General features: G+C 61.8%; 1 protein-coding gene across 4 annotated transcripts; it reads right to left on the bottom strand.

The window, feature by feature from the left end:
• On the bottom strand, positions 1 to 25026 carry NDRG4 (NDRG family member 4). Of its 4 annotated transcripts, none has more exons than XM_082770248.1 (17): positions 24870 to 25026; positions 14128 to 14219; positions 13652 to 13696; positions 6392 to 6497; positions 5876 to 5996; positions 5627 to 5689; positions 5387 to 5447; positions 4952 to 5038; positions 4762 to 4818; positions 4326 to 4429; positions 3989 to 4045; positions 3850 to 3901; positions 3251 to 3298; positions 2982 to 3017; positions 2736 to 2787; positions 2228 to 2266; positions 1 to 1500 (listed from the first exon to the last, which is right to left on the bottom strand). In XM_082770248.1, the coding sequence occupies exons 2-17, from the start codon at positions 14200 to 14202 to the stop codon at positions 1346 to 1348; spliced, it is 1158 nt and encodes a 385-aa protein (XP_082626374.1). In that variant the 5' UTR covers positions 14203 to 14219; positions 24870 to 25026; the 3' UTR covers positions 1 to 1345. The 4 variants fall into 4 exon arrangements, with proteins under 4 accessions (XP_082626374.1, XP_082626375.1, XP_082626372.1 ...); XM_082770249.1 differs by having other exon boundaries at positions 24843 to 25002; XM_082770246.1 differs by lacking the exon at positions 24870 to 25026 and adding an exon at positions 18141 to 18293.
• Positions 25027 to 25722: the final 696 nt, after the last annotated feature.

A 25722-nucleotide genomic window follows, 5' to 3' on the forward strand; every position in this document is an offset into this window, starting at 1 on the left:
GGCTCTCCGTGCCGAGAGCAAGGTCAAATCCACCCGCAGCCGGTGGCTGGATGGGGCCCTGCAGCTCGTGGGGAGCCAAGCCCTTGAGAGATGGCCTGCTCAGTGCACAGGTAGAGTGTGGGAGGAACTGTAGTGGCTATGGGGGCGTGTGGGGTGGACTGGCCTGCTCTGTGCACCCCCATGGACAAAGCCAGACACGGGGATGCTCCTCATGTCCCATGGGTCACGCCGCATGCTGTGGCTGGGGCGCCCTGAAGGGCAGAGGGTGCTGGGGGCTTCCTGGGGCGAGGGGTGTCTCATCTTATTGCTGATGGCTCTGCTGCAGGGACACCTGTGGGCTGCGGTGAAACTGGAGGGATTCTGGGATCTTTTGCCTCACAATGTCCCCAGACACAGCAGCCTCCGAGCCCTGGTGGCCTCAGCCCAAGCTGAAGTGAGACTGCCAGAGCGGCAGGGAATGGGCAAGCCAAGGTGCAGGGACTACCTGCCCCTGGGTGCGATTTTGGTGACAGGCAGTGATCGTCATTCTTGTAACAACAGCAGGACTGGGGAAGGGATGCCCGTGACCCCCCTTCTGCCCCGATGGCTCCTGGAGCAGAGCAAGACAGGGCCTCTCCCCCTGCTCTGGGGCAGCCCTCGGGATGTGTGGCCAGGGTGAGGGTTTGGTGTGGTGTGTGATTTCTCATGACGGCCACCTTGCGCCAGGGCTTGTCTGTGCCAGGGAATCCCCTGTGGTCCCCAAGGAATAGCAACAGGGAAACAAATGGGAGCTGCTGCCCCAGGGAGGGCAGTGATATCCCTGCAGGCACCCGACAAATCCACCCCCCCACCAAGTGCCCAGGCATGCTGCAGGCAGAGCCAGTGCCGTTCCCAGCTCCAGCTTCCTTCCAGCCTGGCCAGCCATCAGATCACCTTGGCACACCAACCTACCTCCAGGGTGCTCTCCGTGTCCCACCGTTCTGCCCACGTATGGCTGTCCTATTCCATCCCACCATCCTGCCCCCATCCCACCACCCCGACCCTGCTCACCCATCCTGGCCACATCCCTCCACCACCCTCCCTCCCAAGCCAGGGCCAAGCCAGTGCTGGGGAGGGTGAGGACTGAGGCAGAACCACGTGGGACTGCTGGGCGAAGCCAGGACCCAGAGCTTGGAGGTGACAAGGCGAAGCCCCTCTCCTTCTCTGGTGCCCAGCGATGTGGGGGGAGGCCAACAGCAAAGAAGATGAATCCACCCCAAGGGAGTGAGGGCCCTGGCAGAGGTCGTCTGCGGGGCGGGTGAGTGCTGGCGGGATGCTGACGGATGGGAGATGGCTCTGGAGGAAACGGCGGCGGCGGCCATGGGCCTCAGCACGATACCTCCATGGTGTGGTTGATCTGCCCCATGGCCTCGGTGCTCTCCGAGTGGGTACAGGCACGTGGGCGGGCGCCATCCACCGAGCTGGCGCTGGTGAGGGAGGCTGTGCGGGAGCGTGCCAGGCGGGTCATGCTGGCGGATGGCACTGCACGGGCACAGAGAGAGAGGGCCTGGGTGCTCGGCTCGCTCCGAGGTCCAGAAGGAAACAGAGCTGACATTACCTCACGCAAGCAAAGCCGCTGGTGGGGACGCAGGTCCCGCTCCCCAATGCAAACGGCACCCAGCACAAGCTCGCGGCATGCAGTGCTACAACAGGAGAAGCTCCAGGCTGACGACAGGACTTGGGGCAGGATGGGGAGCCCTGGGGCAGGCTGCAAACCAGGCACAGCTGGTAAAGCTCCTGGGCGGGTGGCCACCGGGAAGGAGGCCAGAGGAAGCCCCGAGAGGCCTCTGTGCTCCAGAGAGGGTGTCAGTGGGGATGGGAGCTCTCCTGGCTGCCCAGGGTGGCTGGGGGATGTGAGGCCCTCCTCCAGGCAGGGTGGCACAGCTCCTGTCCAGCTGGAAGAGGGCACGGTGGGCATGCTGCTGAGACCGTGCCTGCATGGGGATACTTCTCTGAATGCCATTTCTCAGCTCTCAGCCCCGGCTCAGGGTGTGAGGCAGAGCGTGGGGACAGCCCATCATCTCGAGCAAAGCAGAGCGAGACAGAAGATGCCTGGCTGGGAAGGGCCGGCTCTGTACCCAGACTGCTCCCAAAGGTGCCCAGGCAGCTTTGGGGACACCGGCCAGCAGGAGTGTCCTGCCACGGGGGGCTCAGGGCCAGGAGGGCACCATGCAGTGGTGGGCACGGGCCGAGCAGCACTGAGCGGTACCTGTGCCTCCACTCAGCCTCCGATCCTTCAGGTGGGCGACTGGCGGGGCAGGACAGGGGCAGGGAGGGCAGAGAAAGAACATCAGCCATGCTGGTGGCTCCATGGGGCCAGGAGTCCCCGCCTGGCCCCACAAATGTGTGCACACAGACCTGTAGGTGTGCACATGGACCTGCACACACACACACGCACGGGAACTCTCCACACCCTTGTGCAAACACAGCCCCTGCTCACGCATCCACACACACACATGTAGGTACACATCCATAGAGACCCTGCTCACACACCTACACACATAGCCCTGGCACACGCAGAGCCTGCGTGCTCCACACCCCGAGCACACGCACGGGCACCTTGTGCAGCCACACGTGTAACGCTACCGATGCACGCGCAGCCCTCTGGCAGGGCACGCGCGGGTGCCAGGCTCTTCTGTGGCAGGGGCTGCACACACACGCACACGCATGTGCACGCACACGCCCAGGCCAGCCCTGTGCCCAGCCCTGGCACTCACTGTAGCCCATGCCTTGCAGGAAGTACTTGAAGGCTTCAGTCAGCTTGCCGGGCTGCGGGGAGAGAGCAGGAGGAGCTGAGGCAGCAGCAGGGCTGAGATCCCCACCCAGGCCCAAGCCACCTCCTCTATTCCCCACGCAGGACTCCTGTGCCCACGTCAGCCCGTTCCCTGCTAGCCAGGGACAGCACCAGTCCGTGCCTCAGGGCCCAGTACACGCAGCTGACTGAGGAAACTGGGGAGGCTCACCTGTGTGACCTGGGGCAGCCCACCAGAATCTGCCATCTGCAGAGAGAAGGCGCTGGTTAGTTTGGGGGGATGCCTCTTCCCCCCACCCTGTCCTCTGTCCACCACTGGCAGGATGCTACTGCCAAGGCCACCCTGCTCTCCCCACTCACCCCAGCCAGGACAAACCTGTGACAGGGAGACGGGGACACCCCACAGTGCTGGGGCACAGGGTGACAGGGCACTGCACATGCAGCGGGAGCCACCCTGCTGCCCCCCTGCCACCCGCTTACCTTCAGGAAGGTGGTGTTGGTGGGATCCAGCTTGGAGTTACACTCCACCTGCAGGTGAGAGGGACGGTATGAGCACCCTGGGGTGCCCTGAGCCTGGCAGAAGTTGCCCACGGATTCCACCACTGATCCCTGACACTGTGAGTGGCACATCCAGGACTAGGCGAGCCCTGAGCCCCCCGACACCACCACCGCCTGCCGTGGGACGTAAGGGACCTTCCAATTCCACAGTGTCTGGGCAGGATGGACCATCCCCACCTCAAGGTGAGGGGCTGGAGAGGGAGGGGTGTCTCATGAGGCACCGTGTGTGTCAACGTGTCTACAAGCACATACGCACACGTACATGTGCTGGAGGGGAGTGTGCACACGCAGTTACACACGTGTACAAGCATGGCCACCTGCACACTACTTGCAGCTGGTTGTGCAAATGTTGACCGTGTGGGCACATGCGAGCACACACGTGTGCGAGCAGCATTTTGGGTGCACGGAGTGCTCCTGCATGTGGCAGTTTCCATGTCTGAGCTGTGCACACGAGCGTGCCCACACAGGGGCACCATCCCTGTGCCACCCTGCAGGCACCACAGCCCCATGCCCTCACTCACCACCCCTTCTTCAGCAGGAGCATTGTCCCCCACCACCAGCATCACGGGGCAGCTGGAAATGAGAGGAAAGGGCACGGTCAGGGCTGGTGCTGGGCTCTGCCACCCTGCATCCCCTGTGCTGTGCCTGAGCGACTCTTACCGCAGAGTCTTGGCGTTGGGCACAGTCCCAGGCCGGTTGATGTCCAGGTCCCTGCGGCTGGCAGAGAAGAAGGAGAGAGCCAGTGTGAGCCCTTAGACAGGCACTGCCACGGACATCGTAGCACAGAGCCGGGGCACTGCTCTGGGAATGGCTCTGGAAAGCAACTCTCAGCCCCAGCGTCCCAGCACCCTGCGATCCCTGCTGCACCCCCATGCCCTGAGCAGAGCCCACACCATGGGATGCAGCACTCAGTGGAGCAGCAACTCCCTCCACAGGCACACCACTGCTGCAGTTCATCAGCATGGCAAAGGCGGCCACGCTGCCTGGCGTCACTCACCTGTTGTACATGTTGAGGAATAGCTGGAGGTTGAACTGGTTCACCACACTGCCGATCTGCTGCCGGTAACTCTGCACCAGCTCTGTGTTGTTCACCAGCTCCTCCTGCGCCAACAGAGGACAGAAAATCAGGGCAGAGGCTGCGAGGTGCTGTGGAGCCCTTCTGCTCTCCCAGGCCTGCCCGTGCCTTGCCCGCTGACGGAGCAGAGCAAGAGGATGCTGTGGGCAGCGTGCCTGGGCAGGACACAGGTTGCACATGGCATCAGCTGGGGCTGAGCCCTGGATCAAGCAGGAGGCATGCGAGCAGGACTTCTCCAACCTCATCCCTGGGTCTGGTGGCACCACAGCACCCAGCACAGGGGGCAGGGCACAGCCACATGGCCAGGATGCTGGGCAGGGGGCACAGTGGGGGACAGGGCAGGGCGGGCAGCCCTTACCTGGCTGAAGAGGTGCGATAGGACTGTGTCCGGCAGCGTGCTGGTGAGGCCTGAGAGCTGTGGAGGGAACACGGGGAGTTATTGTCCCACTGTGGCTGGCTTCTGCCCTGGCCCCGCAGGGTGGCACAGGATGGGGACCCTGAGCCCCAGGGAGCCGCCAGGGCTTAGAGGGGTTTGGGGCTGTGCCCACCTTGGCAGCTGCCCAGTCAATCCAGCCTTTGCCGTTGGGGTCGATGTTCATGAGGACCAGCCCTTCAACCAGGTCAGGGAAGATGAGCTGCACCAAGCAAGAGGGGTGATGCTCAGCGGGAAGGGGCAACGCGCCCACCAGCACCACTGCCCACCGTGTGGGCACCACAGCCAGGCCAGGGACATCCCCGGGAGCCCTGGGATCAGGGGCAGCACAGGGCAAAGGGGGCTGACGTGGTGGGACAGGAGACCCGGCTCAGCTGCAGCAGGCACGGGACTGCCCAGCCCCCGTGACCACAGCACGGCCATCCTGGCCTGCCCCTCTCTCCAGGAGCCTTAGCAGCGGCACGGCGTGCCCGGGCCGTCAGCTCCTGCTCTGCCCCAGGCCCCACGCTGGCAGGAGGCACAGGTGACTCCATCCCGGCCCCAGGCTCACCGCAAACTTGGCCAGCACGTAGGCTCCTGCCCCAACGCCGATCCCGATCACGTACTTGAACCTGGAAAGCAGAGAGGTGTGGATGGGGAAACGGTGGGCTCCAGGACACCTTCCCCTGGGGCACCCCTCTGCCTCCAACCAGGACGGGGCCCAAAAGACCATGCAGGGTGCCAGGTAAGTCCCCCAGCCCCATGCCCAGCCCCAGGTCCTTCCCAGCCCCTCGGAGGAGAGCTGACTCACCCGAAATGCTGCACCACGCTGGGTAACATGGCAGCCAGCTGGTCCATGGACGGGTACTGGTACCTGCAGCACAGGGAGTCACGGGGAGGTGGATGTGGGGCAGGGAAACACCACCCGCCTGCTCACCCACCAGCCCCGGGCTTTGACACGGCTTCTAGGGGCTCGCAGGCAGGTGATGGCCCGGGCAGTGACATCCCGGTGGGCAGGGAGGTGACATCCCATCAGGATGTCCCCAGGGCTGGCACCTACCCCTGTGGGAACTGCGAGGCTCCTGCCTGTTGTCCTGGCGCATCCACGTGGCACACCACAAAGTGCTTCGTGATCTCCTGCATGTCCTCGTAGTTGAAGAAGGTGTTGAAGCAGAGCTTATCTGTCAAAGGGCAGGCGGCGATCAGAGACCAAGCACCCCAGCACGAGGGCCTGGTGGGCCAGGGGAGCATGGAGAGGGGTCACTGCTGTCCCACTGCCCCTCGTCCTGGAGCTGATGTGCCACCAAAGCCCTTCCGTACCCTTCCACAGAGACCGTGGCCGCTGTTAGCAAGGATTGTGACCCTTATGGGGATGGGAGACGTGGGGAGGGACGGGCGCAGCCAGGAGGATGAGAAGTTTGGGACTCCCAGCTCTCTTGGATGCCACAGAAACCCTCCGTATTGTGAGGGAGCCCTCGGCACCTTGACGCCAAGCCAGGGCCTTTGGCTGATGTCCCCGCCGCTGGCTTGCCCCTGCCCTGCCCTGCTCCCCACCCTCCTGGAGGCCAGCACTCACGGTTGAGGCCCACGTCGTGGTATGTCAGGATGGCCGGGCGATTCCCCTTGGGTGAGCCCCGAATGACCACGTGCAGCAGCCCGTAGGGTGTCTCGATGTCGTGTTCCTGGGGGACGAGGAGAGATGGGGTGACGCTGGCCCTGCCCCAGACACCTCCTCCTGTCCCACCGTCCCTGCCTACACTACACACAGCCCCGTACACTACACACTGCCCTTGATCTTAGCCAAAAGGCTGAGAAGCGATGCCTCCAATGCACCCCTGCAGCCCCATGCCTGGAGCAAGCAGGGCTGAGAGCCCCCAGGCTGGGACCTGGCACAGGATGGGCCCCTGGGTGCGCAGGAGGCAGGGGAGCAGCTGCCTCGGGAAAGCCCCAAGCTCCAGGCAGCCTCAGGTCCTGGCTGGCAGCAGAGGGCAGAGCAAGCAAGCCCCTGTAAACACTCCTGGCCTCCACCGACTCGCTCCAGGGTGGGATTTTCCCAAGCTGGATGCAACTATATCCATTTAATGGCATCTGCATATTTAGTAGCAGCTCTTGGACGGTCCCTCTGCAGGCTCAAACACCTCTTTGTGGCTTCTCATGGGACCCACGTGCCAGCTACACCCTTGTCTTCAGTGTGGTCGTAAGCAGATTTCACCCACGTAGATAGCTCGGGATCCCCCGACGTGGCAGTGGCTGTGAACAGTCCGTGCAAACCATACAAACCCCTTCCAACAGGGAAACTGAGGCACGGGACACTGCCCAGGAGCCAGTGACTGGCAAAGGTACTGCCATGCCCCAGAAAGGGGATCTGAGAAAGTTGGGGCATCAGGGATGGCACAGGAGGGTTGAGATGGGACAGAGGGATCGCAGGATGGGAAGGGAGGTTTGGGGTGGTGTGGGAGCACGGAGTAAAAATGGAATGCTTGGGATGGGATAGGAAGATTTAGGGTTTGAGAGGTGTATCATGGTGTGGGAGCACAGGATGGTATCCAGGGATAGAGGTTTGGGATGGGATGGGCTCACAGGGTGGGACAGGAGGTCTTAGAGGACCTGAGACCAGGAGAGTTCTGGCAACAGGATGAGAGAGAGCAGCACGGCCCAGCTGGCCTGGATTCACCGTGCGTGGCGCAAACAGGCTGAGGGCAGACCTCACACACCGCCCGAGGAAATGACGCATCCTGAGCCGCAAATGACAGCAAAAATAACCTCAGAACCCATCGGTCTGAAACGGCTGTGCCCCATACAGGGACCAGGACTGCCCCGTGCCTCAGTTTCCCTGCCTTCCAGGGGACGGGGGTGGGAGTGGGGGCTGTCACCGAGCCAGCTCCTACCTGTCCATCCTCTGACCCCCACCCAGCCCTGCTGAGGAGGAGGAGGGAGCAGGGAGGAGCTCAGCGTCACGGCACTGTCTCAGGGCACAGGTGACCTCCAGCCCCCACATGCTGCCGTCAGGGCTTCTCACAGTGCGTACCGGTGCCGCTGTCCCTGGCCTGCAAGGTCACGCTGCTCTAGCTTCATCCTGATGCTCAATCCCTGACGGCTGTGGACCCTGAGGCTCCAGCCTCACCTTCATGGCCACCATCCCAAGGGAAACTGAGGCTGTGAGCCTGGCTGCTGCCCAAAAAAACAGGGGTCCCCTCCTGATGCCCATGCCTGCCAGCTGGCCCGGTGGCAGTGACCTCAAAGCTGGGATGCAGCAGGCTCGGGAGCATCACGTCCCGAGTGGGGCCAGGCAGGGGATGCTGGCACGGTGCCTGATGCGGAGCGGTCCTCACTGCAGGCACCGGCAAGCCCTGCGGATGGGAAGATGCGAGGAGAGCAGGGGCCCTCCACCCCCACGTGGGTGCTCCCACAGGCCACGACGCACCACCAAGGACTCTGAAGGACACAGGCCTCCGGCAGGCGGGAGGAGCAGCCTGAGGACGGGTCCTCCTCCCTGCAGTGCCTCCCCTCGCCAAGGGCAGCTATACCCGTGGGCACACGGCGCTCGAGGGCAGCTCAAGGGCTCCTTGGAGATGATGCTCAGCTCCCCAGGAGTGCCCCCACCCCACCCGCCAGCCACAGCCATCCCTCTGCTCCCCAGGGTCGAGCTGGGTTTTGCTTCTCTCCCCACCCACCTCTGCAGGTGATGAGCAGGCAACAGACAGGGAGGTCAAGGCAGAGGAAAGGCTTGGCCCAAGGTGACCGCGTAGGAGGTGTCCTTGTGGTCTGATCCTGAGCACAGGGCTTCCTCCCACCCACCCACACGGCCGTGGTTCCCTTACAGCTCAGTCTGTGATACCAAAATACGGTGGCAGCTCCTTCCCTAGCGCTGTGACCCCCACCCGTGAGCCCAGGCACATCCCTGACTGTGGCACAGCCTCTGCAGCATCGCTGGGTACCACAGCCCTGCCCTCTGCTGCAGGAACACTCGCTCTCGCTCAGGGGAGAGGCTGGGAGGAGGGGATGAAGCCAGGATGACGGGGTGCATGGACAATCCTGGGCCACAGCACCCATAGATGCCTGGGAGAGCCCAGTCCCGTGTGGGGCTGGGGAACTGCAAGGCTCTCACTCGCCCACTGCAGTGCTCCCACCTGCTCACCCCTCCTCTGCACTGCAGTGCCACCCCTCCACACCAGCCCTTTGCCACCAGGTGTTGCAATCACTGCAGAGGCTGGAAAACATCCCAGACATCCAAAACGTCCGGAGGTCACCTCTCTATAGTCCTCCCGTCTCCCCTGTCCCCGCTGTGCCCTGGGTGCCCACAGCCAGCCCTGTGCAGCCTGCAGCTGCAGGCACTGCGCTGGCTCAGCACGGCCTGGTGCACCATCGCCGCCGGGCCTGGGGAGGACACGCTCAAGGACAATGCAGCCCCAAAACCTGCGTCACATCGGGGATGCAGCAGTGCTGTAGCTGGGGGAAGGAAGGGAGGAAGGGCTCCCCAGCGGCAGCTGCCCCCACACCAACATCTGCCTGATGCGCAGCAAGCTCCGCTTGGTGCAGTCGCCCAGCCTCAGCCAGTGGGAGAGAAACTGGGGCAAAACCCACAAGGAAGGGAAGGTAGCACGGGGACAGCGGTACCTACCCCATCCCAGCACTCGGGCATGGCGAGGAGCCGGGCAGGCAAGGATGTGCAGGCAGGGCAGACCGTGCACAGGGTCCTGGCGCAGGGCACGGTGCTGCAGCAGGCTGGGGCGAAGCAGAGCTCTGTGCTAGCTCAGCCCCTCGCCTCGATTTATAGCGGAGCCCCAGCCCTGCGCTAAGCCCTCCCTCTCCCTTCCCCCTCGGCGCAAGGCGCAGCCCCAGCAGGTTTGGCCTCCATTGCAGGCGAGTGCTGCGATGCAGCCGGCTCTCGGCCATTGGCTGCCACGGGAATTATTCATGCTCCAATTGGCCCCAAATACCCTTGTTTATGAAGAAAAACGCCTGGCGCCGCGCGGTACCCGCTCCATCTTCCCTCCTTCGGCAGCCTGAGCCAGGTACAGGCGCCCAGAAGGGGCTGTGCTGACACCCCCCCCAACGCACGCAGCATTATCAGGGCAGAGCCCAGCACCCCGCACCTACACCCAGGCATGCATGCACACATGGCTCTGTGCCACGCGCAAACACGCAGAGTCATGCTCGGGTCTGCAGCCGCCCAGAGCCCTGCAGTAGTGCACACACACCCACAGGCACTGCCGGTGGTGCTTCCATGCATGCACGTCACCGTGCACACACATGCACAGGAACACATACAAGCACGGACACGCAGGGAGCAGGCAAAACTGTGAGAGTCCGTGCCCCGTGTGTCTGTGCATGCAACCTTTGGACAAGTAAATGAGGTGACTGACACTGAACCCACGCGAGGTTACAGGCCAGCACGCGTGCCCACGGATGCACAATGAGCTGCATACATGCAGAACCTCATGCCTGTGTGAGAACACAGATGAATGCTGCCCCGTTACTTTACCTGGGAACATAAGGCCTGCACTCAAGGCAGGAAAATGTACATATGCAATGAAAGGTGCATGCAGTGCATTTGCGTGGACATGGAACATGTCACGGGACATGCTAGCACTGACATAAATCCCCCCAGCCTTGCCTGGTGCAGGATGCTGGCACACAGTGGGAACATGGAACTCAATTTAGCCTGAACCTGGACATCACTGATGGTTGGTAAATAAACCAGGAGGAACAACAAGCCAGCAGCTGTGATGGGAAGGACGCCATCCCTGGGCCAATGCATGCAGCACATGCACACATATGCGTGTGTCCCTCCGTGTGCATGTGCACTTTGTTTCTGCCACGATTCCAAGAGACTTCACAAGAGGACAACCCATCTGCCCACGAGTCTGGTCCAGCAACAGAAGCCCAGGCTTCCCTGTGTATCCACAGCATCACCCACTGGTGATGCTTGCTCCCGTTGAGTCTCTGATGTGGAACAACAGATCCGAGCCACTTTACCTTGGGAACATCTCTTTCCTCAGGAGGGACAACAAACCAGGCTAGCAAGGAAACTTTCCCCTGCAGTGTTTTGTCCTGCGGGTTCTCTGACACAAACCCCACAGAGATGACCCCTCTGCTAATGAAGGACCACATGAGAGGGGGAAGCCCAGGTGCTGAGTGAATTCTACCACAGAAACAAAGCTATTCACAGGTCTGTGTGCCATTTTGCCAGCTGAGCGCACATAAATCTACCAGCCTCATGGGATTCATCACAGGGTACTCAAAAAGCTGGCTGATGTGAGACTCCTCTCAACTACTCTGCAATGGTCTTGGGAATACAGAGAGGTCCCACTCAGCTGGGAGGTGTTGACTTCCTCAGGGCACAGAGGGCTTGCTGAGAGACCTTGACAGGCTAGAGGGCTGGGAAATCACCAGCCACACCAAATTCAATGAGCAAGTGCCAGATTCTGCACCCGGGATGGGGCAAGCCTGGCTGTATGTACAGGCTGGAGGATAAGAGGCTGGAGAGCAGTCACAGAAAGGGATCTGGGGGTTCTGGCCGACAGCCAGCTGAAGCAGTGTGCCCTGCTGCCCAAAGGGTCAGTCGTGTCCTGGGGTGCCTCAGGCACGGCACTGCTGGCTGCTGAGGGAAGGGATTGTCCTGCTCTGCTCTGGTGTGGCCTCACCTTGAGGGCTGTGTGCAGGTTTGGGCACCAAAATATAACAAGGATATTAAAGTATATGTGGCCAAAGAAGCACAATGAAGATGGTGAAGGGTGTGGAGGACAATGATGTAGGAGCGGCTGAGGTGCCTTGGTTTGTTCAGCCCAGGGCAGAGCAGGCTGAGGGGAGGCCTCATGGCGGCCTGCAGCTCCCTCACGAGGGGAGCGGAGGGGCAGGCGCTGAGCTCTGCTCTCTGGGGACAGCGACAGGACCCGAGGGGACGGCATGGAGCTGGGACAGGGGAGGGTCAGATCCAATATAAGAAAAGGTTCTCCACTGAGAGTGTGGCCGGGCACCAGAAAACACTCCCCAGGAAAGTGGTCATGGCACCACCCCTGACAGGGTTCAGGAAGTATCCCTGTATTGGGTTTACGTGGCAAGGTTTTGGTGGCAATGAGGGGTGGCTTCTGTGAGAACAGCCCCGCAGCTGCCCTGTGTTAGAGTACAGCCAGCTCCAGAGGGGCAGCACACCAGCACCACTGGTTGTGCCTCAGGAGAGCAGGCTGGGGAAAGGGAAAAACCTGCTGCAGGAGAGCACAAGCAGTTGCAGCCATGAAGAGCAAGCAGAGCCGATTGCACAGCAACGTGCACCCAGCCAGCCCACAGCACTGCAAAAATAACCCTGCAACTGTGGTGAAGCTGATACAGAGACTGGCAGGCCCAGGGATGCCTACTCCTGGGGATTTCAGGGGTGGGTGATGGCTGCCCTGCCATGGATACATCTGGGGACTGCCCGCACAGGGCCACACATCATCAGCAGCCACTTGTGCTGCCCTTCTCTACCAGACATTTTGGCCATGGTGCTGGCAAAGCCCCCGAGCCAGATGAGAGCATCTCAACATTGCAACAGCAACTGGCTCTGGGGTGGAGAATAGGGACAGCGAAGACCTAAGCTGGGGGCTGGAATGAATAACCCCAAGGGGATGAGACTAGAAAATGGAGTAAGATCTCCCCAAAGAAGGGCAGCCTCTGTCTGCCCCAACCTTTGCAGGGGCCCAGCCTGAAAAGCACCAGGCTGGGGGAAAGCAAGAGCTGTCCCAGCACAGCCTGGGCAGCTCATCCCATCACCATCCTCACGGGCTCTTGGAGAGGAACCAAGACGGCGCAGGGCCCAGCTGGCTTGGGAGAAGCCACCTTTATCCTTTCCCAGTTAACTTTTCAATATAACAAGGGTGCAGGGCTATGCCATTCACCATGCCCCTGGCACCGCCACCTCCTTCTCATGCCTCACCCTTGCTGTGGTGACACCAGAACGTTGCCACCTTCTCTGTGAATCACACCAGCATATCCCAGCACCCTGGTGAAGCTCTTTACTCTCTGCCCAGCTGTGCCCTGCTGCTCACAGGGAGCTGCGAGAGGACAGCCACCTTCCCCCTGACAGCACGTATCCCCTTTTCCAACAGGCGAAACAGAGGCAGGGCAGCCCAGCACCTTGGCTCTGCTCCCACAGTGCCAGGGTCAAGACGGCAGTGGGAGGCTGATTGCAAAGCTCTCTGCTGGATGCTTGGCTCTGCAGAGAGCGACCACCACCAGGGACTCACGGCTACCAGCCTCCCTCTGCCCGGCAGCCCCAGTCAGTGCAGCGCTGCCCAGTGTGGCTGCTGCTGCGACGAGGGCTGGCTGCAGCAGCTCACGGGCTGGGTGAGTGGAGGGGCCCCGGTCCCCAGGAGAGGCGGGCAGGATGAGGGGCAGGCAATGCCCTGGCACTCCGAAAGAGAAAGAGACTTTCAGCCACCCTCGTGTAACCGGGGAGCTGGCATCGCCCAGGGAACCATTACCATGGCAATGGCAGAGGGGCTGGAGAAGCAGCTCGGTTTTGCTTCTTTCAAAAAGCTTTTGTCCCTGGAGTGTTGCCAAGTGCCCACCAGACACATCTGAGTGCCAGCGCTGAGGGCAGCAGCCAGCATCCTCAGAGGCTCTGCCAGGCAGACTGCAAAGCCGTGGCCGTGTCCCCTCCCTACAGGGGCTGTGGCACACAGCCCCATGCACGGACACCAAGCGGCCACCACCTGCAAGCTGGGGCCGGGGCAGCCAACACCACCCATCCCCAGGGCCCGCTCAGTGCCCCGCACTGACCCACCACGCTGGCCTGTGGGTCCCCAAGCCCAGGGGCACGAGGCACCTCCTGTCCCCTCCCCGCAGCCGGTCCTACCTTCCAGTCTGTGTCCACAGTAGAAAGGAAGACTTCTGAGTTCTCCTGGGGGAGAAAGGCAGCTGTTAGGGACAGAGGCATTGCCCTGCTGCCCGTCACACTCCCTCTGCCCAGCTGGCACGCAAAGCCCCCCGGTACTACAAGGACCCTCTGCGGTGCACAGGGCTGTGGGGTCACCCCCGTGTGCAAAGTGGCCGCGTGAGCATGCACCCAAATGTGTGCAGACACACTTAGCTACACCAGCACTGTGGTACCGTGTGTGCAAAATCTCCCCACGTCATCACACCGAGACAAAAGCCGTGCCCCTTCACATACACACACATCCAATATCTGTGCAAACCCACACCCACTGCCAGCATAACTGCACGCACCCCACAAACCCCAGTGCCAACACACGCCCGGCATTACCACCCCACAACGCCCCCCTCCCAGCACCCCATGCATGAGGCCAGAGCCAGAGCTGCCTCCCAACTCACCAGCTCGGTGTCCTGGCCCCGCAGCAGTGGCTTCTCCTCCGTAAAGCGCAGCTCGTGCAGCCCTGCCATGGTCATCTCCTGCAGCAGCAGCCCTGCCCGGGGGGAGGGAGATGTCAGTGCCCTGCAGGGTCCTGCCCCCGCCGCCTCCTAGGTCTCCCTGAGCCTTTTTGCCCATGGAGAGGGTTCCCAGAGAGCCAAATCAGCTTCAGTCCCCCTGTCCACCAGGGTCCTGGTGTGCTGCCTCGTCCCCCTGCTGGGGGCTGGGAGTTGGGCAGAGGGCTGGCAGCGTCTGGTGGAGCTCAGCTCCCACTCCTGTCCAGTTCTCCCAGTTGAGAACAGACTTGGCTCCAGGTCTGCCTCAGGCAAACTGGGAGAGCAGCTTGGTCTGTCCATGCTGGTCACCCCTGCAAGCCCTTAGCCAACTCACACTCCAGCTTCAACCAGAGTAAGAAAAGTCCATGTTTTGGCTAGTTTTAGGGCACAGGCGGAGAAGGGTAGGACTGAGGGAGATCTCCCTGCACAGCCAGACCGAGGGGCGAGGTTTCCCAGCCATGCTGGGAGGCAGAGGGCTGCTGTGAGCAGCTGGCATGGCCCCAGCAGGGAGCAGGGAGCCTGCCTGAAGCTTTTATTGCAACGATTTACCCCCACAGCCTGCTCGCCTGCAGAGCAGGTCCCGGCCAGCTGGCAGCTCAGCCCCAGGGCTTGCAGGAACAGACTTCACTGCAGAGCCCTTGCTCAGCAGAGGCGTGGGACTGCCCTGCTGACCAGGGCACTAGGAGTTTGCATGCCCCGGCACTGGCATCTCCAAAATACCCCCAGAACTGAGCCCAGCTCAGAAAGCAAAGTGGAGCGAGGGGATGCTCACATAGCTGACTGCACGTGGAAGGTGACGGACACAAGGGAGAACAGCGATGAGGACAACCCCAAATCCCCTGTGCACACGCAGGGTGGGCAACCAGCAGGTCCCAGAGCGAGGGCAGTGTCCCTGCTCAGTCAGACTCAGCCCCCCCAGCATTTACCCTCACAGCTTTCCCCCCCGCCCCGCTCCCGCTACCTCTTTCCAGACACCAAGCCTCCAGAGGAGCTCCTGCTCCAAACATCCAGCTCCCCATGGGTACTGGGGAGAGTACGGGGCTATGCCAGCACCGAGCAGACACAGCTCCTGCTCTCTCCACAGCCTCAGCCAGGCCTCCTCCACGCTTTGCCCACCTCCCAGCCTTGGGCAGCCAAGGCTGGAGATGCAGAAATGCAGGGCGAGAGCATCACAAGGCGCTTCACCCCTGCCCCAGCTGCCCGGAACATGGGAGCTGGTTGTGAGCTCCCCTCCAAAACCGTTTGTGTTTTTTTTTTTTTTCCTAATCCGATCGGGTTTTCAGTTGAAAAGCAAGCAAGCTCTGCCACCTGGCTGCTCTCTGCAGAAACCGCGCCTTGCCTTGCCCTTTTGGAGCCATCCAACAAACCAGAAGAGTTTTGAGGGAGAAACACCACCATGAAGCCTCCTGGAATAGCCACAGCTCCAAGTGCTGGGAGTCCTCATGCCCGTGGCCAGCAGCAAGGGTCCCACCACGCTGGGGCATCCACAGCGGGGACAGGGGGCTGCCGACAGCCCCTTGGAGCCGCAGGTCGGGGCGCATTGCTCAAGGCCAGGCTGCTGCTGGCGATGCAGCTTCGTGTCAGAGCCAGCCTGCTCCTGCAGCCCGCCAGCACGGCCAAGAGGACACAGAGCCTGTGCTGGCTCCAGCCTAGCAGCCCAGCGCCTGATCTCAGGAAGGGAGGGTTAAAAAGTTGGGGAAAAATCAGCCTCACCAGCAGCTGGTTCTGGAAGAGAGCGGCGTGTCACACGCTGACTGCCCCGCCACACCGCACAGCCACAGCCCTGGGGTGCGTGGGGCCAGCACTTAGCGTGTGGTTAGTGCCTTCGTTAATTAAAGCCTGCAGCTGATATCGGAGGGAGGGTGGCCAGGCAATGAGGAAAGGCCCCGTGATCTTGCCTGTGTGGCGGGGGGAACCCAGCCCATGAGGGGCACCAACCAGCAGCCCCAGCGCGGAAGGGACAGCCACCGAGAGCGGTGCTGGGCCTGGGAGAAGAGCAGGGATGTAAATGCCAGCCCTGAGGGGGATCTCTGTCGTGTGACAGGGCGTCCCACGGGTGCAGCAGCCTGCCCGCAGGATCACGGCCACGCTGCTGGCTGCCATGGGGGCCTGGCTGCTGCTGCCAGCCCACAGCCACCCTCGCCCCTGCTCCCCGAGCGCAGAAGCGGGGCAGTGAACAGTGGCACTGTCACTGCAGAGGGCTGGTGGGGAAGCCAAGGGTGTGAGATCAGCCACAGGCCCTCAGCTGCCCCGCTGCCAGCCCCAGTGAGCCCAGTGGAGAGGCTGCAGGGGTCGGCCCAGTGCTGCGGTGGCTGGGGTGCTCTGCAGTGAAACTGTGGGGCACAAGCACCCCCCGCCACATGCTGGGGTACTGGGGCTGGCAACGCCACATGGAGATGGCCTGGGAGATGCCAACACAGCTGGCTGCAAACCCTTTTCCCTTCAGCTCATCCCGATGCTCCCCAGCAGCACCCATCCCCAGCATGCTGCCCCAGGTGCTCTTGCTCTGCCTTGGGCCCAGCTGGGAGCTGTCTCCTTCCCTAACCCCAAACCAAGCACGTTATTATTCACTTGCACACCCAAACAAGAGCCGAGCACCAGGACCTCAGCGAGCTGGCGCTCCTCTGAGGACAGTGCTGCAACATGTGCTCCCTAATCCCCCTAGGCTGTCACAGAGCAGCAGTGTAAGCAATTCCTTTTAGCAACGGGCCAGACGTGCCCAGAGCCAGCAACCACACCTCCCAGGCTCTTGTAGCACACCAGCTCGAGCTCTCCCAAACTCCCAGCCCTGCCCCTGCATCTCCCAGGGATGATCCCAAACTGAGTAGCAGGAAAGGAAGAAAAACTTTGTCCTGCAGGGAATGGGAACGGCTGGCGGTGGGAAGGGGAAGGGTGAGGCACAGAGGAAGCAGGTGTGGGGCAATGCCGTGCCCAGCAGCACCCAGCTCTGGCCGGGCTCTTGCAGACAGCCCCACGGGCTCTGCCTTGGCATCTCCTGTGTGCCTGCAGATGGAAACAGCCACGCTGGCTTACCTTCCCCGGGGATCCGCAGCCCCATGGCTGCATATTGGAGGAGAACCAGCTTATGGCAAGGAAACGCATGCCCGTTATCATTATTATTATCACCGTGACGAGGCTGCGGGCAGGGTCTGACACCGGGCGGCACGCAGCCAGAAGGCAGGGGACCCTGGGATGATGCACCGGCCCCACGAGAGCTTCCCCATCGCAGCCCTGCGTCCTGCCCGGGGTGGCTGCGGCACCCCAGCGATGCCGGCACGGCACCCATGGGCTGAGGGGTGCCAGGCACCGAAACAAAAACCACCTCCAGCGAGGCAGGGAGAGGGAGGAAGGGGACTGCAGGCAGGGAAGAGGTTCCCCGGCATCTCCTGCTGAGCAGCAGAGCTGAGGAGACCCCCACCACCTCCCGTGTCCCCCCCGATGCAGGATGAACCCCTCGGCCCTCTGCATCCCCTGGGGCATGGCCCCGCAGCCCAGCACCCGCACTCGCCACCCGGCCCCCATCTGCCGGCCCTGGGGAGCCGGGGCTGCGCCCCCCAGGTTGGGGGCCGCGGTGGCGAGGCTGGGGGCTCTGCCCACGGGCCCCCCGTGCCCCCCTCTGTATCCCCCGGTACCTCACGCCTCGCCCAGGAGCCGCCTCCCGCACCCCAAAAACGTCGCGCGTGTGCGCGGCCCCTCCAGCAGCCCCCCTTGGGGAGGGGGCCCGGCTGCCAGGCGGGTGCTGGAAACCCCTCAGCCCCCCGCCCCATCTCCCCAGCGGCCCCATTCCCCCCTCCTCGCCCCTCCGGCCTCCCCAGCCGGCCCCCAGCGCCCCGCGGCCACCGGAGCCCCCCGGGGGCGCAGCGCGGAGCCCGGCCCCGGAGCGGGGGATGCGGCAGCCCCCGGGCCGAGCCGGGCCGTACCTGTCAGCAGCTCGATCTTGTGCCGGAGCACCTTCATGCCGGGCCGGCGGCCCCGGCGTGGGGAGAGAGCGGAGCCGGTGCCGGTGCCGGTGCCGGTGGCGGAGCCGGAGCGCACGGGGCGGCGCAGGGGCGCGGCTGGGCACGGCCCCGGCCGGCCGGTTCCTCCCCTTAGCGGGGCCGGAGAGGAGGGGACGGGGATGGGGATGGGGCCGGGAACGGGGCTGGGAACGGGTGGACAATGGGTCCGGGCTGGGAACGAGGGGAGCGAAAGGGGAGGTGGAGAGCTGCGGGGGTGGGGGGGAACCCACAGCGGCCTGCGGGGAGCTGGGGGGGACCCGGAGTGGGGCCGGGGTGGCTGCGGGTGCCGAGCGGCTCTGGGGTGGGGAGGATGTGCAGGGGGGCCCTGGGGAGACCCCCCGGGTATGGGGCCGTGCCCAAGGGGGCTTGGAGTCCCCGTAAAGGTGGAGCAGCCTGGAGGTCCCCAGGATGGTGGTGGTCAAGGGGACTGGGGAGGATCCCTGGACAAGGGGGATCTGAACGGCAGAGATACCCAAAATAGAGCCACGATGGCCAAGAGGTCTGGGGAGGCCCTGGGAGTGGGGACATGAAGGCCTGGGAACAAGACCAAGGGGTGACAAAGAGCTGGGGGTCCCCAGGAGCTCAGGACAACGATGGGCAAGGCTGGGGAACAGTCCCTGAGCCCTGACAGCCACGGCCGAGGGGCCCGGCAGTTCCTGGGGTGAGGGGGAGCTGTGAAATGGCACCCCCCCAGCAGGGCACGATGGCCAGGGACTGGGGAGATGGGGTCCAAGGCAGCTGGTGCTGCCTCCCTCTGCCCCGGCTGTGATCCAGCCCCATCAGGGACCACTGGGCTCTGCAGGAGGTTCACCCACCAGCACTGCAGCACTGTCCAGGCTTCTGGAGGAGCCAGGGACTCCCAAGGTGCCAGGGGCTTGACCAGAGCCTTGCTAATGCCACCCTCCTTCTGTGATCCAAGTTTGCTCCTAAACATAAACTCTGGGCTGCAGGAGGTACCCATGGGCTACTCCCAGCACCCGCATGGAATCAGGCACCCCAGCATCAGCCTCATCTCTCCCTGGCCAGCCGTGGGGGCCAGTGGCCACGCACAGGCCCTCCTCCTGCATGGCTGGGTCAGGAGCACGGCTCGTCCCACAGACGTCTGCCCAGGGGCTGCAGAGAGCTGTGCTGCTGGGACACACAGCCATCTCCATCCCTGGTACGTCTGTTCTAACAGCTTGTCCTGGGCTTTTTGGACAGCAACCAGCTCTCAGCTGATTTCAGCCTCTCCTTTTGAGTCACCAGCAGCTCTGCATCCCAGGCTGTCACCTTCTCACTCTGATGGGAGGAAACACACGGGATGTCAGGCAGTGTGGTGACCGTGCAAGCTAGGAGCCAGCTAATGCTTGTCTGAGCATCAGCTCTTCCTCGCCTTCAGGGCTGCCTTTTATTCTCCCTCCCAGCAGCCACGAGTTTTCCTCTCAACTGGGCAGGGATGAGCTGGGGTTGGTTTCAGATCCTTTTGACACCGCAACTTTAAACGTTCTCCTCCAACTGCCAGGGATTTCTACAGGAATAAATGGTTTTCACACCAGGAATTTATCATCTCTGCGAGCAGCCCGACTTTATCAAATAACAGGTTTTAGATGGCTGCCCTGCCAAAGGAGCAGGGCCACGTGGCTGGAATAATTGCACAATTAATCAGGTCTGGACAGAGCACAAGCTCTCCATGCACTGAAGTGGAGGCAGCGGTGTATAACCCCATGCAGGGGTTCAGAAACCGCCTGCACCCTGAATTGCGTGCTTAACGGGAAGCGAGGAAGCTTTACAGCATGGATTTTTCCACATTACTCCCCATGGCGTTTGTAACGCCCATCAATGTGGCATTTTCCACATGGCTTTCCACGTGCTTTTAGCTCAGCCATGTGACACCAGGCAGTCAAACCAAGGTCTGGCTGCAGAGGTGGCATCGGGGAGGTCACAGCTGTGGACAAAGACTCCCCACACTTTGCTGGGCGCCTGGAGATGGTGACATTTCCTGCTGTTTTCCTGCTGTGGCACCCAGGAGCCCTTTGGGGCATTGCTGCTGGTGGTGATGCTGAAGTTGGGCTGCAGCTCGTTGAGGGGCATCCCATCCCCAAGCCTAAGGAGGCTTGTGCCACAGAGCGGGGCTGTGCTGGGGATGTTCCCCATGGAAGGGGGGGCAGGAGAGGGGTACCCAGCAGCTGCTGCCACAGCCGAGCCCCTCAGCCTCTCCCAGCTGGGCTGTGCCATGGTCCTGTGGTGCCACACCAGCCACAGGCTGGCCACCGGGACCTTGCCCCAGCCCTCAGCCCCCTGAAGCAGGTGGGTCCACAGAAACAAAAGGAGCCGTGAGCACTCCCTGCAGTGATCCTGTGCCCTGCCCCGGCTGGCTGGTGCACTTCCCAAGGACACACCCTGGCTGGCATCATTTTGCAGCCCCCTCCTTCTGCTGTGCATGGATCGACTCCTCCACCAGCAGAGCAGAGGAATTTTCCACATCTCTGCCAACGCCAGCAGCAGCACGGGGAGCAAGGACTTTCCTTGTGGATGCAGAAGCAGCAGCCCCTTTCTGTCCCCCAGCCCGAGCTGCTCATAGGCACAGCATTTACCCTAGGACAGGGCTGACCCCACCGCACCCCCTGGGCTTGCAGTTCTCCCTTCCAGCCCAGGGTTATGTGCAGGAGCAAGGATGGGTTTTACACCTGTATCCTGCATCGTTGCAAGCTGGAAACACCCACCTCCACCTGAGGGCTTTCTGGTGCTCCGTGGTGGATGGGGAAAGGGGAGCTGAGATGTGCGTGCTACCAGGCTGCTGGCACCAAAGCAAAATGCTAGGGAAAGCTTAGGTGTTTCCAGTGCTGCTGCTCCCAGCACAGCCACCTCCCTCCCTGAGGGTTGCTGCCTTGCACGAGCCCAGCTGGAGGCTGCCTGTCCGGCACAAATCCCCAGCAGCTGAGCTGCCTCATCGGCCCTGCCCTGCAGCCGGGCTGATTTGGGGCAGGAGAGAGGCAGCCCGAGGCGGGCACGATGTCTGCACACAGCATTTAGGGGAGGATCGGCGCGTTCGATGTGCCCGTGTCGGGAGGTTTAACGGAGACCGGGTACGGCCCCGAGGCACACGCAGTGCTGTGACGATGTGCAGGGGCCTCAGAGCTAAATTTAGCCCGGGTTGTGCGTGAGTGTGATGCTTTTTATTGCCACCCTTAAATCCACAGCACGAGCAGCTCTGTGGGTGCGGGGCCATGTGCTGTGGCTAGCAGCCCTTCGGCAGCTGTGGCCACACCGAGGGGCCCCCAGGCTGGCTGAGGATTGAAGGGGCAGTGCTGGAACACAAGCAGGTGATGGGCTCCATCCTGCCCAGCCGGGGCAGGGCCATCCACCCCAGCCTTGCATCCACGGGGCAGTGAGATGCCCACGACTCGCTGGCTCCAAAATAACGAGAAGCAGAAGAGTGGAGTGTGTGGGTCTCGGGCGCATCAGAAGAGACCCTCTCAAACCCTGCCTCGGACCCCCAAATTGTGGGAGCCCTTGGAGAGCCCTGCAGCGCAGCCCGTGAGCCCAGGATGGGGATTTGTAGTGCCCTGTCTTCTCCCCGACCTCAGCACAAAGCATGTGCCAGCGCTGGCAGCCCTCCAGCCCCCTGCCTGCCTCCTGGCCTTGCAGCCTGTGGCCAGCAGTAATTTTCCATCCTGCCTGCGAGCTCTGCCCCAGCCCAAGAGCCCCGGTGAGATGTCCTCCTGCCTCCCTCTGACAGGGATGGGCCCCGTTCAGGTTTCTCTTTCCATTCAGAGCAGGGTCCCCTCCACCCCTTCCTGCCCTCGCAGCCCTTCTTCAGCAAAACAGGAGGATTTTGATCAAAAGCCATAAAAACAAGAAACCTGGCAACCCGCCAAGGAGAATCCCCATGGGTCAGGTGCACCCAGGGGTGATGTCCCTGGGGTGAAGCCAGGAGGGCAGCAGCCCCCAGGACCTTGCTGTCAGCTCGTTTCTGAGCCTTGCACCCGCACAGGCACGGCTCTGGACCTGATGCCTGGTTACACCAGCAGCATTGGGTGGTCAAGCACGTGGTGGCTACGGCAAAGCAAGGCTGATCTGTGCAGGGAGGAACCTGGCCCTGCAGTTCAGCATGTCCACAGTGAGTGTGCTTTCATAAATGCTAGGTTTAGGCCCTGCAGTGTGTGGGTTTGGTGGGCTGGGGTGCGTTACACACACTCCCAGGGAAGCAGAAGGTGAGAGGCAGAGTCCCCAGTCACCCACCAGCCCTGCAGCAGCCGTGGGATCCTGCATTGCTCCAGCATTCACTGCCACGCAGCTGGGCAGGGGATGCAGGGTCCCTGGGGAACAAGAGTCATGTGTCCAAGGCCTCAAACCACCTCAGGGAACTCCTTTTTTAAAACACAGGGAAAGCTCAGGACTCACCCATCTCGCCTGGGCTTTGCATGCGGTATGGGGGGTGCAACACCCCCTCACAGCTGGGGCTGCTCCAGGGGGAAACAGGGAAAGCCTCCCAAAGTAACCTCGGCACCAAGTGGCTCAGCATGACAAGCACGTTGCTTTGGGCCAGAGGTTCCTCAAAATGCAGGGAGATGCTGAGAGCTGCCTCTTCGGGAAGAGCGATTTCCCAGGCCCTAGCCCCTCGGGCTCGGAGCCATGCTCTGCCTCCCCCTCCATCCCTCCTCCCTGTGCATGAGGGGCAGCAGCGGTGCCAGCCCCGTGGTGCTGCCTGTGTGACAGCCCCTGCTCGGAGCCAAGGCAGGCTCCAGATAAATACCTGTTAGCAGAGCAGAGCAGAGCTGTTCCGAGGGCGATTGCCCAACAAGCTGACAGGCGAGAGGCAGAGCGAAGGCAGCGGGGTCTCTCTCCTCGGAGCCCAGAGACTGGCACGCTCTCAAAGGCAGCATTAATGAGCATTTCCAATTACACAGCGCTCATCGCGATGGAACAGCAATGCCTGCTCTTACCTGCCCCCGGGGAGTGGGCTAATGCCATTCCCAAGGCTTCTTTGGGAAGCCATTCCCAGCTTCTCTGGCTCTGAGGTGCTGTGGTGGTGTAAGGGGTGGCGATGCAGTGGAAGCCCTGACTGCTCCTGAAGTTCCACAGCTCCCTGATTGCCACCAGTGGTGTTTCGGGACACAGGAGCCAGGCAGTGCCTCTCTGCTGGCTGCTCTCGGGCAGGGAACTCACCTGGGGTTTGGCAGGCATTGGCTCCCTGCTGGGGTCTCGAGGCAAGGAGGGGGATGCGGTGGGGCAGAGCAGCACGAGAGCAGCTGCCAGCCCGGTCAGTCCTTGCTCTGGCAGCACAAGGTGCCTGGAGGGCTTCGAGCAGCCCTCGCAGCCCCTGCTCCTTCCTTAGCCTGGAAGCCTTCAGAGGAGCAGCCAACAACTCAGCTCCCCGTGCCTGCAGCCTGCCTCTCTGCCCTCGACCTTCCCCTTGACCTGCGGCTGGTCGATACCTCTCGCTCTGGGGGATCCATCGGTCCTAACGATTTCATCCCGTTCCTCACTAATGCACTGTCTTGTCGTGCTGCATCTGGGCCACGGACCCAGCAGATGCTGAAGAGGGAGGCAGAGGGCCAGCCAAAGGCAGCACCGTGGGCTGTCCTCGGGTAGCAGGTTAATTTTGGCACCATCACCTTGCAACACGACCGTGCACATCTCCCTCCCTGCCCCTGCTAACTTTAATCCTGATCTTTAGAGAAGAAAGCAACCAAACCGAGATGAAATCACTCACTGGGGCTTGGGGACGGTCACCCTGCTTGTGCATCCTCCCATTTTGGGGCTTTAAATATGTGGGACATGCCCTGTGACGTGCTGTGGTCAGCAGTGAGGGCCCAGTGCCCCTTCTAACCTACTTCTCACCCGTCCCCTGCACCCTCCTGCGGGGAGGGAGGCTCCAGCCCAGCCTGGCACTGACCTTCGCTGCGAATCCGGTCACACGCACCCAGTCAATAACCAAACGCAAGACAACAAAATGAGCTGTCGCAGCCAATTAACACGCCGGGCTTAATCGGCTTGTGGGTTTTCAAGGCGGAGGCAGGGGGAGCTGGCTGCAGGCCAGAGGGCCAGGGCCGAGGCAGGGTGAGGGGTCCGGTGGGTGGCAGCCACCTCTGTCCCGTCCCAGGCTCAGGTGGGTCAGAGGGGCAGCACCACGGGACACAGCCTTGCCCAGGAAAATGCAAGTTGAGGCTGGCTCTGCTCCACCCCACTCCACCACCACTGCTCCCCAACCTCCAGCAGCACAAGCGGGCAGGGATTCTCCTCTGGAAGCCTCCACGATTAAACAGGCATCCTGTTCATGGCAGCTGGGGCCTGTTCGCAGCTCCCTTCAGCCCTCCATTCCCTGACTCCAGCTGCAGAGCTGCCCCCAGAGGGAAAAGGGGGTGTTCAGTCCCCTGCAAGCATGAAAAGCACTCAAAGAAGAAAATGCTTGTGTCCTGGCAGCAGGACCTGCCAGCTCCCACCCACCCCTGGCTGCCAGTTAAAAACCCAAACTGCCGGTCTGTAAGCAGGGCAAAAGCAAGAAACTCATCACAAACCCCAGCCGTGACAGAAGCCTGCTTCCAAAACACACCCACCCCGCAGAGAAAGGTCCCACAGCGAGAGGAGCAGCCACCCACAGACCCCAGCTTGCGGCAGCGCTCCTCAGGGCTGTGGTCCCACCTGATCAGTGTTTCGGGCACGTCTCACCTCCTGCCTTCTGCTCCTTCCTCCGCAGCTTATCTGAGCAGCCTGCTCCACCAGGAGCTCCGTGGAGGCACAGGCTGCCCTTTTGTCTGAAGCACCATTAATGTCCTCCCCCCACAAGAGGAACAAAGCCTGTGCAGCCTGGCTGTGGGCTGGAAGACAAACCTCTGAGGGCTGTTTTGATGGTGCCTTTATTTCTGTATCTGCTTTGCTATCTGTTCTCACACACGTTGCTGCCAAGCCCCCCAGCCACGGGACTGTGCTGTTGTGTGGTTGTTTCCTCAGTCTCATTTTGCTCTAATGCCTAAGGAAAAACAAAACAAAAAAGCCATGCTGCATCTTTAGCATTCAGCAATTTTTTTGTCCTGAAGTCAGGGACAATTTTGCCTTATTTGTCCAGCGTAAACCTCCTGTTGGTGAGCGTTTGAAAGCTATTTTTGTATTCCTCCCCATGCTTCTGCTTTACCTGGGGAGCACCCCAGAGCCCTCGAGGGACCAAAAGAAAGCCTGGAGATAGGCACAGCCTTATGAGCTGGGAGCTCAGGTTGGGCTCCTACAACTCCAGTTTGCTTCTTGCCACTTTGGTTGTTGTTTTAATCAGTGTCGCAACGTGATGGAACAGCATCGGCATGGTTTTCAAGAGGCATCCCCTTAACACAGACTGTTTCTAGGCTCTGAGCAATCTGGCAGGGTTTACCCTGGGATGGTCTTCAGGGCCGCAGTTTCTCAAACTCATCTGCAGGCAAACTGGGAGTTCTTACACCAAAGCTATTTGTTATGATCCTACATGATCCCGGCATGAACAGAAGGCAGGTTCCAAGCTTTAAGGCAATCCTCACCCTTGGGGTCCCCCCTC

Source organism: Aythya marila (assembly GCF_965140915.1).
Source record: "Aythya marila genome assembly, chromosome: 12".
Taxonomy (NCBI): Eukaryota; Metazoa; Chordata; class Aves; order Anseriformes; family Anatidae; genus Aythya; species Aythya marila.

Coding starts and splice junctions, on each gene's coding strand:
- NDRG4 (XM_082770246.1), bottom strand. CDS start 18,177: ATGAAGGTGCTCCGGCACAAGATCGAGCTGCTGACAG. Junction 4,046..4,325: donor TTCCTCAACATGTACAACAG/GTGAGTGACGCC, acceptor CTTCTCTGCCAG/CCGCAGGGACCTGGACATCA. Junction 3,018..3,250: donor CCAACACCACCTTCCTGAAG/GTAAGCGGGTGG, acceptor TTCTCTCTGCAG/ATGGCAGATTCTGGTGGGCT.